Below are 16,884 nucleotides of genomic sequence, written 5' to 3' on the forward strand. Positions count from 1 at the left end.
GTGTAACTGTACAGAGTCACTGTTTATTCAGGGTAAGGATCACTCACTGTGTAACTGTACAGAGTCACTGTTTATTCTGGGTGAGGATCACTGACTGTATAACTGTACCGAGTCGCTGTTTATTCACGGTAAGGGTCACTCACTGTGTAACTGTACAGAGTCACTGTTTATTCAGGGTAAGGATCACTCACTGTGTAACTGTACAGAGTCACTGTTTATTCAGGGTAAGGATCACTCACTGTGTAACTGTACAGAGTCACTGTTTATTCAGCAGGGTAAGGATCACTCACTGTGTAACTGTACAGAGTCACTGTTTATTCAGGGTATGGATCACTCACTCTGTAACTGTACAGAGTCACTGTTAATTCAGGCTGAGGATACTCTCTGTGTAACTGTACAGAATCATTGTTTTTTCAGGGTAAGGATCACTCACTGTGTAACTGTACAGAGTCACTGTTTATTCAGGGTAAGGATCACTCACTGTGTGAAGATTTGCAATGAATATTGTCGTGGTACCTTGTCACCTGCAGGATCCACTGCAGGCTGGAGGAGGCTGGTGAAGCATCTGTTTAAATTGACTGGAATCTCTAACGTGACTAACTTTGATGTTCCGTTCACCATCCTTTCTCTCTTCCTCTCTCTCTCTCTCTCTCTGTCTCCACCCCACCCCCCCTCCTTCCTGTGTTTACATTCACAGCTGAGCTCTAACGTGCTTATCCTCCTGTGTACCAACATTGTTGGAGTGTGTACACATTATCCAGCTGAGGTGTCACAGCGCCAGGCATTCCGAGAAACTAGGGCGTGTATCCAAGCTCGTCTGCATTCCCAACGAGAGAACCAGCAGCAGGTATGTTGGCCGTCATCTCACTCCCGGAACTTTCCTCTCCCCACTTGCCTGGGTGAGCGCGGCTCCCACAACACTCGAGAAGCTCGACACCGTCCAGGACAAAGCAGCCCCCGCTCGATGGGTCACCCCATCCACAAACATTCACTCCCTCCACCACCACCACCGACGCACAGGGGCAGCAGTGTGTGTACCATCTACAAGATGCACTGCAGCAACTCGCCAAGGGCTCCTTCAACAGCGCCGCCCAAACCCACGACCTCTACCATCTAGAAGGACGAGGGCAGCAGACACATGGGGAACACCACCACCTGCAAGTTCCCCCTCCCGAGCCACTCACCATCCTGACTTGGGAATATAATCGGCCGTTCCTTCACTGTCACCGGGTCAAAATCCTGGAACTCCCTCCCTAACAGCGCCGTGGGTGTACCTACACCACAGGGACAAAATCCTGGAACTCCCTCCCTAACAGCGCCATGGGTGTACCTACACCACACACGGGACAAAATCCTGGAACTCCCTCCCTAACAGCGCCATGGGTGTACCTACACCACACACGGGACAAAATCCTGGAACTCCCTCCCTAACAGCGCTGTGGGTGTACCTACACCACACGGTCAAAATCCTGGAACTCCCTCCCTAACAGCGCCGTGGGTGTACCTACACCACACACGGGACAAAATCCTGGAACTCCCTCCCTAACAGCGCCGTGGGTGTACCTACACCACACGGACAAAATCCTGGAACTCCCTCCCTAACAGCGCTGTGGGTGTACCTACACCACATGGGACAAAATCCTGGAACTCCCTCCCTAACAGCGCCGTGGGTGTACCTACACCACACGGTTCAAGGCGGCAGCTCACCCCCACCTTCTCAAGGGGCAACTAGGGTTGGCTTCTCAAGGGGCAGTTAGGGTTGGACAGTAAGTGTTGAGTAGGTTGGGGATGGGGGTGGCGCACAGAGAGACAGGGAAATGGAGAGAGGAAGTTCCTGCCCTCCACGAGCTTTGCCTCCCACTCTGCGTCGCAGTGTGACCGGCCGCAGAATTCCTCTCTAACGCGGGGCCCCCCCCTCTCCTCCCCAGGAGCGTCTCCTCCTCTCGGTTCTACCCCGTCACGTTGCCATGGAGATGAAGGCGGACATCAATGCCAAGAAAGAAGACATGATGTTCCATAAGATCTACATCCAGAAACACGACAATGTCAGGTGAGGAATACTCCCTCCTATCTCTGGCCCTCCGCTTTGGGACCGGAGGCAGCTTTGAGTCAGCCCTACTTGTATTTGTGGCGTGGGGAACGAGGTACGGCTTTAGATTTAATTCATACCTTATTTTGTTGGTGCGTCAGGAATGGTGAAGCCTGGGTTTTGGTTTCATTTCGGAGTTTCTTTGTTTGAGAGGGAGCTAGGAAGACCCCAGGGCCTGTTGGCCTACATGGCTTCTCAATGAGGGTTTACCACTCTTCTAGTGGAAGGGATGGGTTACCAAGGGGTTCGTCGCTTAGGGAAGGTGCAACAGGCAGTAAAAGCGGGAAAAGGCTGGGCTGTTACCTCGCAACACGGAGAGACAGGACGGCAAGACTTTAGTCCAGTTGGTCGGGGTCTACCACAGAGGGAAGGCAGGGAAGGTCCCAGGGCACTCCAGCTGGGATGGATGCCAGACGGCTGAGGAAATGGGTTGGAGGAACTTCTCTGGAGTTCGAGTCAGGGTGAGTTTAAGAGTGACCCTTTGTGGATACCTGAAGGGAGATACCAGTTGCGAGAGGACCTCTGGTGAACATTCAGGAGTCCGCTGGGAGAGAACCCTCTTTGCGATGAGCCAGTCCTGGCCTGGGGGTGGGAATGGAGGTACCTCTTGGCCGGAGTGTTGGGTCTGGAAGGGTACCGCTGGGGTGAAAGGGAGAGCGGGAGTTTGAATCATTGTTTCCTCGTTATCTGCACCGACATCTTTCCCGTCTTTTTCGTTGTCTAGTGTCGTAGAGACATTGTTTCGTGTTTAATCGGTGTTTTGTATTTTTGTTAAAAGATTCACGTGAAAATCTGTTTCAGCAAATCCCCTCCGCAGCCTTAAAACAAAAACTCATCTATCAAGCCAGGTTCCACTCTGGATCTGACTCATCCAGTATTAACACCAGCTGGGATCATATCAGAATCTGTATCTCTGCCCCCTGTCCCCCTCTCTCTGTCTGTCTCTACAACTCTGTCTGCCTCTCTCTCTCTTTATCTCTCTCTCTATCCCTCCCTCTCTCTCTTTCTATCCTTCCCTCTCTCTCTCTATCCCCCCTCTCTCTATCCCACCCTCCCTCTATCCCTCCCTCTCCCCTCTATCCGTCCCTCTCTCTCTATCCGTCCCTCTCTCTCTATCCGTCCCTCTCTCTCTATCCCTCCCTCTCTCTCTATCCCTTACTCTCTCTCTCTCTCTATTCCTCCCTCTCTGTCTATCCCTCCCTCTCTCTATCCCTCCCTCTCTCTATCCCTCCCTCTCTCTATCCCTCCCTCTCTCTATCCCTCCCTCTCTGTCTATCCCTTCCTCTCTGTCTATCCCTCCCTCTCTCTCGCTCGCTGTCCCTCCCTCTCTCGCTGTCCCTCCCTCTCTCCCTGTCCCTCCCTCTCTCCCTGTCCCTCCCTCTCTCCCTGTCCCCCTCCCTCCTTGTCCCTCAATCTCTCTGTCCTTCTCTCTCTGTTTCTCAATTTTTTCCTGTCTCTGTCCTCTCTCTTTCTCTGTCCTTCTCTCTCTCTCTGTCCTCTCTGTCCTTCTCTCTCTCTCTCTGTCCTTTCTCTCTCTCTCTGTCCTCTCTCTATCTGTCCTTTCTCTCTCTCTCTGTCTCTCTCTCTCTGTCCTTCTCTCTCTCTGTCTCTCTCTGTCTCTGTCTTTCTCTCTCTCTGTCTCTCTCTCTCTCTGTCCTTCTCTCTCTCTCTCTCTCTCTGTCTCTGTCCTTCTCTCTCTCTGTCCTTCTCTCTTTCTCTGTCCTTCTCTCTTTCTCTGTCCTCTCTCTCTCTCCTCTCTCTCTCTGTCCTTCTCTCTCTCTGTCTCTCTCTCTCTCTGTCCTTCTCTGTCTCTGTCTCTCTCTGTCTCTGTCCTTCTCTTTCTCTGTCCTTCTCTCTTTCTCTGTCCTTCTCTCTCTCTGTCCTCTCTCTGTCTCTGTCCTTCTCTCTCTCTGTCTCTCTCTCTCTCTGTCCTTCTCTCTCTCTCTCTGTCTCTCTCTCTCTGTCCTTCTCTTTCTCTGTCCTTCTCTCTTTCTCTGTCCTTCTCTCTCTCTGTCCTCTCTCTGTCTCTGTCCTTCTCTCTCTCTGTCCTCTCTCTGTCTCTGTCCTTCTCTCTCTCTGTCTCTCTCTCTCTGTCCTTCTCTCTCTCTCTCTCTGTCTCTCTGTTTCTCCCTGTCTCCCTTTTCTCCTCCCCATCTTTGACTCTATCTCTATCACCCATATCATGAGACCAGCAGTTGAATAGAACATATCCCAGCAATTTCGCCCCCCTTCCAGTATTTATCCAATTGCCCCCCTCCTATTGAATCTGCTTCCACCGCCCTTTCAGGCAGCGCCTTCCAGATCACAACAACTCGCTGTGTTTATAAAAAATAATTCTCCTCATCTCCCTCCCCACCCACCCCCACCCTCTGGTTCTGTTACCGATTCTCTTCAATCTGTGTCCCCTCTGGTTACCGACCCTCCCGCCCACTGGGAAACAGTCTCTCCCTCTCCTACTCTACCCCAAACCCCCCCCTTCGTGATTTTGAACCCCTCGATTCAATCTCCCCCCCTCCCTCCCTCCCTTAACCTTCTCTGCTCTAAGGAGAACAATCCCAGCTTCTCCAGGTGAACTGAAGTCCCCTCATCCTCCCCCCAGGTTCTGATAAATCTCCCTCCGCACCCTCTCCGATGACCCTCGACATCCTTCCTAGAGTGTAGGGGTCCGCGGGATTGGGGACGTGGGGTACTCCGGCTGGGGGCTGCGGGGAGGGGGGTTTTTTATGAAAGGTTTTGACCTTGTTCTGTCATGTCTTCCTCCTTCCTCAGCATCCTGTTCGCTGACATTGAGGGATTCACTGGCTTGGCGTCACAGTGCACAGCCCAAGAGTTGGTGATGACTCTGAACGAACTCTTTGCGCGTTTCGATAAACTCGCAGCTGTAAGTATAGGACGGTGTGGCGCCGCTGACCCTCCCTTTCGGGGAGGCGGCGGTGTGTGTAGTGGTCTGAGTAAACTGGACTAAGTAACCCCGAGACCCAGGGAATCTCACCCTGGCTGATGGTGGAACTTGAATCCAATAAAAAATCTGGAACCAAAACTCTGACGGTGACCACGAAACCGTTGTCGATTGTTGTCAAAAACCCCGTCTGGTTCGCTCCCCTTCAGGGGAGGTGGGGAAATCTGCCCTCCTTACCCCGGTCTGGCCCTACACGTGACTCCAGACCACCCCCCCCACACCAATGTGGTTGGCTGTTCACTGCCCCTTTGAACAAGGGGCAATTGGGGATGGGTAATAAGTGCTGACCTGGTCAGCGACACCCACACCCCGTTCCCCAATAATAGTAGAAAAAACTTCCCCGGGGCTCTGTTCATCCCTTGGGTCTGTCTGGGATTTTTACACTCTGCCCCCCACCCCACCGAGTCCCAGACTCTCCCTAACCAGGGGGTGGGGGGAAGAGTCTCTGTCTGGGGGCAGCTAGGAGGGAGCACAGTGCACGCTTCTCAGAGTGACTTCGGGACTCCGAGGGGAGTGTAAACACAAACTAGAGGCGTCTACAGCAAAGGAGGGAGGCCATTCAGCCCATCGGGTCCCTGCCGGCTCTCCGTAGACCGATCCAGTCAGTGCCCACCTCTCCCGCTCTATTCCCCGTGACCCCCTGCGAGTTTATTTCCCCCTCGGGCATCCGATTCCCTTTCGGAATCATTGCCCGTCTCCGCTCCCACCCCACCTCGTGGGGCAGCGAGTTCCAGGTTGTCACCGCTCGCTCCGGGAATAAGGTTCCTTCTCACACCTCCCCCTCACCCCACACCCCAATGTCCAGAACCTCAAACCCGTCTCCCCAAACAGGGTGGCTCCCTGGAATTTAGAAGGTTAAGGAGGTGATTAAATGAGATTGAGACACTTTCGTTAGTCAAAGGTATCGAGGGATATGGGGGTGAAGGTGGGGAGATGGAGTTAGGTCCCAGATCAGCCATAGTCTCATTGAGTGGAGGTAGAGAGGGGCAGGAGGCTCAAGGAGGGGGGGCTGAATAAGACCATAAGACATAGGAGCAGAAATTAGGCCATTCGGCCCATCGAGTCTGCTCCGCCATTCAATCATGGCTGATAAGTTTCTCAACCCCATTCTCCCGCCTTCTCCCCGTAACCTTTGATCCCCCTTACCAGTCAAGAACCGATCTATCTTGGTCTTAAATACACTCAATGACCTGGCCTCCACAGCCTTCTGTGGCAATGAATTCCATAGATTCACCACTCTCTGGCTAAAGAAGTTTCTCCTCATCTCTGTTCTAAAAAGGTCTTCCCTTTACTCTGAGGCTATGCCCCTCGGGTCCTAGTCTCTCCTGCTCATGGAAACATCTTCCCCACGTCCCACTCTGTCCAGGCCTTTCAGTATTCTGTAAGTTTCAATCAGATCCCCCCTCATCCTTCTAAACTCCATCGAATGGCCTCCTCCTGTTCCTGTGTGATAGGCTCGAGGAGGAGGAGGGGCTGAATGGCCTCCTCCTGTTCCTGTGTAACAGGCTCGAGGAGGAGGAGGGGCTGAATGGCCTGTTCCTGTGTAACAGGCTCGAGGAGGAGGAGGGGCTGAATGGCCTCCTCCTGTTCCTGTGTAACAGGCTTGAGGAGGAGGAGAGGGGCTGAATGGCCTCCTTCTGTTCCTGTGTAACAGGCTCGAGGAGGGAGGAGGGGCTGAATGGCCTCCTCCTGTTCCTGTGTATACCCTCTCTGCTCTAACATGGGCAGAAGCCTCACTATCTGACTGTCAATGAACGATATGTAGACGCAGTATAATTTAAGTGGTGGAATTTTTGACGATGTGGTTACAGGAGGAGAGGGAGTGTGGAGTATATGTACACAAACATATTAATGTGGCAGGAAAAGTTGCTGAGGCATTTGAGAAAGTGTATGGGACACTGGGCTTTGTAAATAAGGGCACTCAATACAAAAGCAAGGAAGTGATGTTAAACCCTTTTATAAAACACTGGGTTAGGCCCCCAGCTGGAGAACCCTGTCCCCAATCCCGGGCCCCTCACTCGAGGAAGGATGTCGAGGGTCTCGGAGAGGGTGCGGAGGGAGATTTACCAGAACCAGGGGAGAGGATGAGGGGACTTCAGTTCACGTGGAGGGACTGGAGAAGCTGGGATTGTTCTCCTTAGAGCAGAGAAGGTTAAGGGAGGGAGGGGAGATTGAATTGAGGGGTTCAAAATCACGAAGGGGTGGGGGTTTGGGGTAGAGTAGGAGAGGGAGAGACTGTTTCCCAGTGGGCGGGAGGGTCGGTAACCAGAGGGGACATAGATTGAAGAGAATCGGGAACAGAACCAGAGGGTGGGGGTGGGTGGGGGGGGGAGATGAGGAGAATTATTTTTTATAAACACAGCGAGTTGTTGTGATCTGGAAGGCGCTGCCTGAAAGGGCGGTGGAAGCAGATTCAATAGTGGGGTGGGCAATCGGATAAATACTGGAAGGGGAAGAATCTGCAGGAAGATGGGGCGGGGGGGGTGGGGGAAGAGCTGGGAACGAGGAAGTGTGGGGATCTAATTGGATAGACCTTTCTAAGGGCAGGCACAGGCCGGATGGGCTGAATGGCCCTCCTCCTGTTCTTTTGGGTATGTTTTGCCAGTGCCGGTTTTTGTCCCTGATTCCTGTGTCTCTTTGTTCCCCTCTCAAAGGAGAACTTCTGTTTAAGGATCAAGATTCTGGGAGACTGCTACTACTGTGTATCGGGATTACCAGAGGCCAGGCCAGACCACGCACACTGCTGTGTCGAGATGGGGGTTGACATGATCGAGGCAATATCGTAAGTAGTGCGATGAGAGACATCGAGAGCATCCCAGACCCAAGGGTGTCCCCAGAATGTTGCCTCGTGCATATGTGTTCAGGCCCCTTGGAAATATTACCCAAATTCCTTTCGGCGCTGACCCTCCCAACAGTGCGGCTCTCCCTCGGCGCTGACCCTCCGACAGCGCGGCGCTCCCTCAGCACTGACCCTCCCAACAGTGCGGCTCTCCCTCGGCGCTGACCCTCCGACAGCGCGGCGCTCCCTCAGCACTGACCCTCCGACAGTGCGGCTCTCCCTCGGCGCTGACCCTCCGACAGCGCGGCGCTCCCTCAGCACTGACCCTCCGACAGTGCGGCGCTCCCTCAGCGCTGACCCTCCCAACAGTGCGGCGCTCCCTCAGCGCTGACCCTCCGACAGTGCGGCGCTCCCTCAGCACTGACCCTCCGACAGTGCGGCGCTCCCTCAGCGCTGACCCTCCCAACAGTGCGGCGCTCCCTCAGCGCTGACCCTCCGACAGTGCGGCGCTCCCTCAGCACTGACCCTCCGACAGTGCGGCTCTCCCACGGCGCTGACCCTCCGACAGCGCGGCGCTCCCTCAGCACTGACCCTCCGACAGTGCGGCGCTCCCTCAGCGCTGACCCTCCCAACAGTGCGGCGCTCCCTCAGCGCTGACCCTCCCACAGTGCGGCGCTCCCTCGGCGCTGACCCTCCGACAGCGCGGCGCTCCCTCAGCACTGACCCTCCGACAGCGCGGCGCTCCCTCAGCGCTGACCCTCCGACGGCGCGGCGCTCCCTCAGCGCTGACCCTCCGACAGTGCGGCGCTCCCTCAGCGCTGACCCTCCGACGGCGCGGCGCTCCCTCAGCACTGACCCTCCGACAGTGCGGCGCTCCCTCAGCGCTGACCCTCCGACGGCGCGGCGCTCCCTCAGCGCTGACCCTCCGACAGTGCGGCGCTCCCTCAGCGCTGACCCTCCAATAGTGCGGCGCTCCCTCAGCACTGACCCTCCAACAGCGCGGCACTCCCTCAGCACTGACCCTCCGACAGTGCGCCGCTTCCTCAGCACTGACCCTCCGACAGTGCGGCGCTCCCTCAGCGCTGACCCTCCGACAGTGCAGCGCTCCCTCAGCGCTGACCCTCCGACAGCGCGGAGCTCCCTCAGCGCTGACCCTCCAACAGTGCGGCGCTCCCTCAGCGCTGACCCTCCGACAGTGCGCCGCTTCCTCAGCACTGACCCTCCCACAGCACTGACCCTCCCACAGTGCGGCGCTCCCTCAGCGCTGAACCTCCGACAGCGCGGCGCTCCCTCAGCACTGACCCTCCGACAGCGCGGCGCTCCCTCAGCACTGACCCTCCGACAGTGTGGCGCTCCCTCAGCACCGACCCTCCGACAGTGCGGCGCTCCCTCCAGCGCTGACCCTCTGACAGTGCAGCGCTCCCTCAGCACTGACCCTCCGACAGTGCGGCGCTCCCTCAGCGCTGACCCTCAGACAGTGCGGCGCTCCCTCAGTCCAGGAGTGACGGCCTGGATTCTGAGGATCTCTGGCCCTGCAAACAGGTTTTTTGGTAGTGGTGTTGGGATGAGTGGGGTCAGTGGGAGTGTTATGACTGTGTTATGAAGGATGCAAGAGCTTGGATGAAATGATGGACATGACCTTCCAATCCAGTAAAGGAAAAGTAATTGTTTGCACACACACAAACGATCCAGTAAAGTTCAGCTCGATGGCTATCCCACAGAACTGCAGGAAGATCTCACTCCCTCTGGATTTTCCCACCCAAGGCTGATGGAACTAGGCCCAGTCACTAACCGAGTGGGAGAGAGCGTGAGCGAGACTTGGGAAAGTGAGGGAAAGAGTGAGGCTGTCCGACATGGACAGAGAGGGAGGGAGGGAGGGAGAGAGGGAGAAGGATTGAGGGAGAGAGGGAGAAGGATTGAGGGAGAGAGGGAGAAGCATTGAGGGAGAGAGGGAGAAGGATTGGGGGAGAGAGGGAGAAGGATTGAGGGAGAGAGGGAGAAGGATTGAGGGAGAAGGAGGGAGGGAGAGAGGGAGAAGGATTGAGGGAGAGAGGGAGAAGGATTGAGGGAGAGAGGGAGAAGGATTGAGGGAGAGAGGGAGAAGGATTGAGGGAGAGAGGGAGAAGGATTGGGGGTGAGAGGGAGAAGGATTGAGGGAGAGAGGGAGAAGGATTGAGGGAGAGAGGGAGAAGGATTGAGGGAGAGAGGGAGAAGGATTGAGGGGAGAGAGGGAGAAGGATTGAGGGAGAGAGGGAGAAGGATTGAGGGAGAGAGGGAGAAGGATTGAGGGAGAGAGGGAGAAGGATTGAGGGAGAGAGGGAGAAGGATTGAGGGGAGAGAGGGAGAAGGATTGAGGGAGAGAGGGAGATGGATTGAGGGAGAGAGGGAGAAGGATTGAGGGAGAGAGGGAGAAGGATTGGGAGAGAGAGGGAGGAGGATTGACGGAGAGAGGGAGATGGATTCGGAGAGAGAGGGAGAAGGATTGAGGGAGAAGGAGGGAGGGAGAGAGGGAGAAGGATTGAGGGAGAGAGGGAGAAGGATTGAGGGAGAGAGGGAGAAGGATTGAGGGAGAGAGGGAGAAGGATTGGGGGAGAGAAGGAGAAGGATTGAGGGGAGAGAGGGAGAAGGATTGAGGGAGAGAGGGAGAAGGATTGAGGGGAGAGAGGGAGAAGGATTGAGGGAGAGAGGGAGATGGATTGAGGGAGAGAGGGAGAAGGATTGAGGGAGAGAGGGAGAAGGATTGGGAGAGAGAGGGAGGAGGATTGAGGGAGAGAGGGAGATGGATTCGGAGAGAGAGGGAGAAGGATTGAGGGAGAAGGAGGGAGGGAGAGAGGGAGAAGGATTGAGGGAGAGAGGGAGAAGGATTGAGGGAGAGAGGGAGAAGGATTGAGGGAGAGAGGGAGAAGGATAGAGGGAGAGAGGGAGAAGGATTGAGGGTGAGAGGGAGAAGGATTGAGGGTGAGAGGGAGAAGGATTGAGGGAGAGAGGGAGAAGGATTGAGGGAGAGAGGGAGAAGGATAGAGGGAGAGAGGGAGAAGGATTGAGGGAGAGAGGGAGAAGGATTGAGGGTGAGAGGGAGAAGGATTGAGGGAGAGAGGGAGAAGGATTGGGGGAGAGAGGGAGAAGGTTTGAGGGAGAGTGGGAGAAGGGTTGAGGGGAGAGAGGGAGAAGTATTGAGGGAGAGAGGGAGAAGGATTGAGGGAGAGAGGGAGAAGGATTGAGGGAGAGCGGGAGAAGGAGGGAGGGAGAGAGGGAGAAGGATTGAGGGAGAGAGGGAGAAGGATTGAGGGAGAGAGGAAGAAGGAGGGAGGGAGAGAGGGGGGGAAGTGGAGAGAGAGGGGGGGGAGTGGAGAGAGAGAGGGGGGGAAGTGGAGAGAGAGGGGGGGGAGTGGAGAGAGGGGGGAAGTGGAGAGAGAGTGGGGGGGAAGTGGAGAGAGAGAGGGGGGGAAGTGGAGAGAGAGGGGGGGGAAGTGGTGAGAGAGAGGGGGGAAGTGGAGAGAGAGGGGGGAAGTGGAGAGAAAGAGGAGGGGGAAGTGGAGAGAGAGAGAGGGGGAAGTGGAGAGAGAGAGGGGGTGAAGTGGAGAGAGAGAGGGGGGAGAGAAGTGGAGAGAGAGAGGGGGTGAAGTGGAGAGAGAGAGGGGGGGGAAGTGGAGAGAGAGAGAGGGGGGAAGTGGAGAGAGAGAGTGGGGTAGTGGAGAGAGAAGGGGGTGGAAGTGGAGAGAGAGAGAGGGGGAAGTGGAGAGAGAGAGGGGGGGGGAAGTGGAGAGAGAGAGAGGGGGAAGTGGAGAGAGAGGTGGGGGGAAGTGGAGAGAGAGAGGGGGGGAAGTGGAGAGAGTGGGGGGGAGTGGAGAGAGGGGGGGAAGTGGAGAGAGAGTGGGGGGGAAGTGGAGAGAGAGAGGGGGGGAAGTGGAGAGAGAGGGGGGGGAAGTGGTGAGAGAGAGGGGGGAAGTGGAGAGAGAGGGGGGGAAGTGGAGAGAGAGAGAGGGGGAAGTGGAGAGAAAGAGGAGGGGGAAGTGGAGAGAGAGAGGGGGTGAAGTGGAGAGAGAGAGGGGGGGAGAGAAGTGGAGAGAGAGAGAGGGGGAAGTGGAGAGAGAGAGGGGGAAGTGGGAGAGAGAGAGGGGGGGGAAGTGGAGAGAGAGAGGGGGTGAAGTGGAGAGAGAGAGGGGGGGGGAAGTGGAGAGAGAGAGGGGGGGGAAGTGGAGAGAGAGAGGGGGTGAAGTGGAGAGAGAGAGAGGGGGGGGAAGTGGAGAGAGGGGGGGAGTGGAGAGTGGGGGGGGGAAGTGGGAGAGAGAGAGGGGGGGGAAGTGGAGAGGGGGGGTGGAGAGAGAGAGAGGGGGGGAAGTGGAGAGAGGGGGGAGTGGAGAGAGAGGGGGGGGAGTGGAGAGAGGGGGGGAAGTGGAGAGAGAGTGGGGGGAAGTGGAGAGAGAGAGGGGGGGAAGTGGAGAGAGAGGGTGGGGGAAGTGGGAGAGAGAGGGGGGGGAAGTGGAGAGAGAGGGTGGGGGAAGAGGAGAGAGAGGGTGGGGGGAAGTGGAGAGAGAGGGGGGGGAAGTGGAGAGAGAGGGGGGGGAAGTGGAGAGAGAGAGGGGGGGGGAAGTGGAGAGAGAGAGGGGGGGGAAGTGGAGAGAGAGAGAGGGGGGGAAGTGGAGAGAGAGAGAGGGGGGGAAGTGGAGAGAGGGGGGGAGTGGAGAGTGGGGGGGGGAAGTGGAGAGAGAGAGAGGGGGGGAAGTGGAGAGGGGGGAGTGGAGAGAGAGAGAGGGGGGGAAGTGGAGAGAGGGGGGAGTGGAGAGAGAGGGGGGGGAGTGGGAGAGAGGGGGGGAAGTGGAGAGAGAGTGGGGGGGGAAGTGGAGAGAGAGTGGGGGGGAAGTGGAGAGAGAGAGGGGGGGGAAGAAGTGGAGAGAGAGGGGGGGGAAGTGGAGAGAGAGGGGGGGGGAAGTGGAGAGAGAGGGGGGGGAAGTGGAGAGAGGGGGGGAAGTGGAGAGAGGGGGGAAGTGGAGAGAGAGAGGGGGGGGGAAGTGGAGAGCGAGAGGGGGGGGGAAGTGGAGAGAGAGAGAGGGGGGGAAGTGGAGAGAGAGAGAGGGGGGGAAGTGGAGAGAGAGAGAGGGGGGGAAGTGGAGAGAGAGAGAGGGGGGGAAGTGGAGAGAGAGAGAGGGGGGGAAGTGGAGAGAGAGAGAGGGGGGGAAGTGGAGAGAGAGAGAGGGGGGGAAGTGGAGAGAGGGGGGGAGTGGAGAGTGGGGGGGGGAAGTGGAGAGCGAGGGGGGAAGGGGAGAGAGAGAGGGGGGGAGAGAGGGTGGGGGCAGAGAGAGAGTGTGGGGGGTGTGGAGAGAGGTTGGGAGGTGGAGAGAGAGAGAGGGGGGAGGTGCGGAGAGAGGGGGGAGGCAGAGAGAGATGGGTGGGGGAAGTGGAGAGAGGTTGGGAGGTGGAGAGAGAGAGAGGGGGAGGTGCGGAGAGAGGGGGGAGGCAGAGAGAGATGGGTGGGGGAAGTGGAGAGAGGTTGGGAGGTGGAGAGAGAGAGAGGGGGAGGTGCGGAGAGAGGGGGGAGGCAGAGAGAGATGGGTGGGGGAAGTGGAGAGAGGTTGGGAGGTGGAGAAGCTGTGAGTCGGAGAGAGTGAGAGTGATTAATGGGGCGAGTTGTTGAACATTGGGAATTAATTATAGGCGATCAGACCTGTGTCCATCCCAACAGGAGCTGGACAGAGAAGCTCTCTCTCTCTCACTGCCCCTGGGACTAGGGGGGAGGGTTATCAACCAGGGATTCCTGCTTCTCATCACAGTGACTGACCATCCCTCCAATCCCCCCTTACCCAGCCAGCAAACGTGTTTGCAAAACCCTCCCTAGCCAAATAGTCCACCACTGTGACCATTTGTTGTCTGAGGAGCTCCAGATGGTATCTCTAATCTCAACAGCTCTCAAACAGAGTTTTTCTTATTCATTTATGGGATGTGGGTGTCTCTGGCTGGGTCAGCATTTATTGCCCATCCCTAGTTGCCCCTTGAGAAGGTGGGGGGTGAGCCGCTGCAGTCCCCGTGTGGTGTAGGTACACCCACGGCGCTGTTAGGGAGGGAGTTCCAGGATTTTGTCCGTGTGGTGTAGGTACACCCACAGCGCTGTTAGGGAGGGAGTTCCAGGATTTTGTCTGTGTGGTGTAGGTACACCCACGGCGCTGTTAGGGAGGGAGTTCCAGGATTTTGTCCGTGTGGTGTAGGTACACCCACAGCGCTGTTAGGGAGGGAGTTCCAGGATTTTGTCCGTGTGGTGTAGGTACACCCACAGCGCTGTTAGGGAGGGAGTTCCAGGATTTTGTCCCATGTGGTGTAGGTACACCCACAGCGCTGTTAGGGAGGGAGTTCCAGGATTTTGACCCAGCGACAGTGAAGGAACGGCCGATATATTCCCAAGTCGGGATGGTGAGTGGCTGGGAGGGGGAACTTGCAGGTGGTGGTGTTCCCCATGTGTCTGCTGCCCTCGTCCTTCTAGACGGTAGAGGTGGTGGGTTTGGGCGGCGCTGTCGAAGGAGCCCTTGGCGAGTTGCTGCAGTGCATCTTGTAGATGGTACACACACTGCTGCCCCTGTGTGTCAGTGGTGGTGGAGGGAGTGAATGTTGGTGGATGGGGTGCCCCGTCGAGCGGGGCTGCTTTGTCCTGGACGGTGTCGAGCTTCTTGAGTGTTGTGGGAGCTGCACTCATCCAGGCAATGGGGAGTGTTCCATCACACTCCTGACTTGTGCCTTGTAGATGGTGGACAGGCTTTCGGGGAGTCAGGAGGTGAGTGACTCTCCACAGGATTCCCAGCCTCTGACCTGCTCTTGTAGCCACAGTATTTATATGGCTGGTCCAGCTCAGATTCTGGTCAATGGTAACCCCCAGGGTGTTGATAGTGGGGGAGTCGGCGATAGTGATGCCATTGAATGTCAAGGGGGCGATGGTTGGAGTCTCTCTTGTTGGAGATGGTCATTGCCTGGGATCTGTGAGGTGCGAATGTTACTGTGCGTCTGTCTGCAGGTTCCGCCTGTCCTTGTAGCAGTGACTGTTGGAGTGCAGCACTTAGAGCCATAGAGTTACACAGCCCAGAAACAGGCCCTTCGGCCCATCCTGTCTGTGCCGGCCATCCAGCACCTATCTACTCTAGTCCCATTTTCCAGCACTTGGCCCATAGCCCTGTATGCTGTGGTGCTTCAAGAGCTCATCTAAATACTCCTTAAATGTGGTGAGGGTTTCTGCCTCTACCACCCCCTCAGGCAGTGAGTTCCAGACTCCCCTCACCCTCTGGGTGAAAAAATCCCCCCTCAAATCCCCTCTAAACCTCCCACCCCTTACCTTATATCGATGCCCCCTGGTTATTGACCCCTCCGCTAAGGGGAAAAGTTTCTTCCTATCTACGCCCCTCAAAATTTTGTAGACCTCAATCAGCTTCTCTGCTCTAAGGAAAACAACCCCAGTCTATCCAGTCTCTCTTCGTAGCTGAAACGCTCCAGCCCAGACCACATCCTGGTGAACCTCCTCTGCACCCTCTCCAGTGCAATCCACATCCTTCCCATAGTGTGGCGACCAGAACTGCACACAGTACTCCAGATGTGGCCAAACTAACACTTTATACAGCTCCATCATAACCTCCCTGTTCTTGTATTCAATGCCTCGATTAATAAACACAAGTATCCCATATGCCTTCTTAACCACCTTATCTACCTGTGCTGCTGCCTTCAGGGATCTATGGACATGTACACCAAGGTCCCTCTGATCCTCTGTACTTCCTAGGGTCCTACCATTCATCGTGTACTCCCTTGCCATGTTAGTCCTCCCAAAATGCATCACCTCACACTTCTCAGGATTAAATTCCATTTGCCACTGCTCTTCCCATCTGACCAGCCCGTCTATATCATCCTGTAGTCTAAGGCTTTCCTCCTCACTGTTTACCATCACCACCAATTTTAGCGTCATCTGCGAATTACTGATCATACCTCCTACGCTCATGTCTAGGTCATTAACGTACACTACAAACAGCAGGGGACCCAGCACTGAACCCTGTGGTACGCCACTGGACACAGGCTTCCAGTCACAAAAACAGCCTTCGACCATCACCCTCTGCCTCCTGCCACTAAGCCAATTTTGGATCCAATTTGTCCTGGATCCCATGGGCTCTTACCTCCTTGACCAGTCTCCCATGCGAGACCTTGTCAAAAGCCTTACTGAAGTCCATGTAGACTACATCAACTACACTACCCTCACCTAGTCACCTCCTGGAACAAGTCAATGAATGACCCCACAATGGGCCATGTAGCTCAGCGACAGAGTGATGTCTCTCTCGTGTGACATGACGCACCTTTTGTTATCGATGCAGCACCAGCCTTGAGCGTGGAGTGGACGAGGTGGGCTGGCAGTGTTTTTTATTTGTAACCCTAACCTCTTCTCTTCCCGCTTCCCCTTCCTCTTCCCCACCCCCCCCACCCCCTAGGCTGGTGCGAGAGGTGACTGGAGTCAATGTGAACATGCGCGTGGGCATCCACAGTGGCCGGGTACACTGCGGAGTCCTGGGCCTCAGGAAGTGGCAGTTCGATGTCTGGTCAAACGACGTGACGCTAGCCAATCACATGGAGGCAGGAGGCAAGGCCGGGTAAGATCCATACAACCTGGGGGCTGAGGGGGGGGTGGGGGGTGGGGGTGGGGGTGGTGTCCACTCGTCCAGTCCCTGGTCAGATAGTAGAGCAATGGGTCAGCCATTCCTGCTCACTTTCTTTCTAACAGTTGGGTCAAGCACTGTGCACAGTTCCGGTCTCCGTATCCCTGGGTTAGACCACACTTGGAGCACTGTGCACAGTTCCAATCTCCGTATCCCTGGGTTAGACCACACTCGGAGCACTGTGCACAGTTCCGGTCTCCGTATCCCTGGGTTAGACCACACTCGGAGCACTGTGCACAGTTCCGGTCTCCGTATCCCTGGGTTAGACCACACTGGGAGCACTGTGCACAGTTCCGGTCTCCGTATCCCTGGGTTAGACCACACTGGGAGCACTGTGCACAGTTCCGGTCTCCGTATCCCTGGGTTAGACCACACTCGGAGC

The 16,884-nt window shown here is 56.3% G+C and overlaps 1 protein-coding gene across 1 annotated transcript; it reads left to right on the forward strand.

Annotated features, from left to right (window-relative positions):
- Positions 1 to 497: 497 nt before the first annotated feature.
- On the forward strand, positions 498 to 16,440 carry LOC144676723 (adenylate cyclase type 5-like). The gene is made up of 6 exons (XM_078537065.1): positions 498 to 512; positions 698 to 847; positions 1,929 to 2,050; positions 4,859 to 4,970; positions 7,703 to 7,830; positions 16,278 to 16,440. Exons 1-6 carry the CDS (start codon positions 498 to 500, stop codon positions 16,438 to 16,440), a joined length of 690 nt encoding a protein of 229 aa, XP_078393191.1.
- Positions 16,441 to 16,884: the final 444 nt, after the last annotated feature.

This window comes from Cetorhinus maximus, unplaced genomic scaffold (assembly GCF_964194155.1).
Source record: "Cetorhinus maximus unplaced genomic scaffold, sCetMax3.hap1.1 HAP1_SCAFFOLD_1848, whole genome shotgun sequence".
Classification (NCBI taxonomy): Eukaryota; Metazoa; Chordata; class Chondrichthyes; order Lamniformes; family Cetorhinidae; genus Cetorhinus; species Cetorhinus maximus.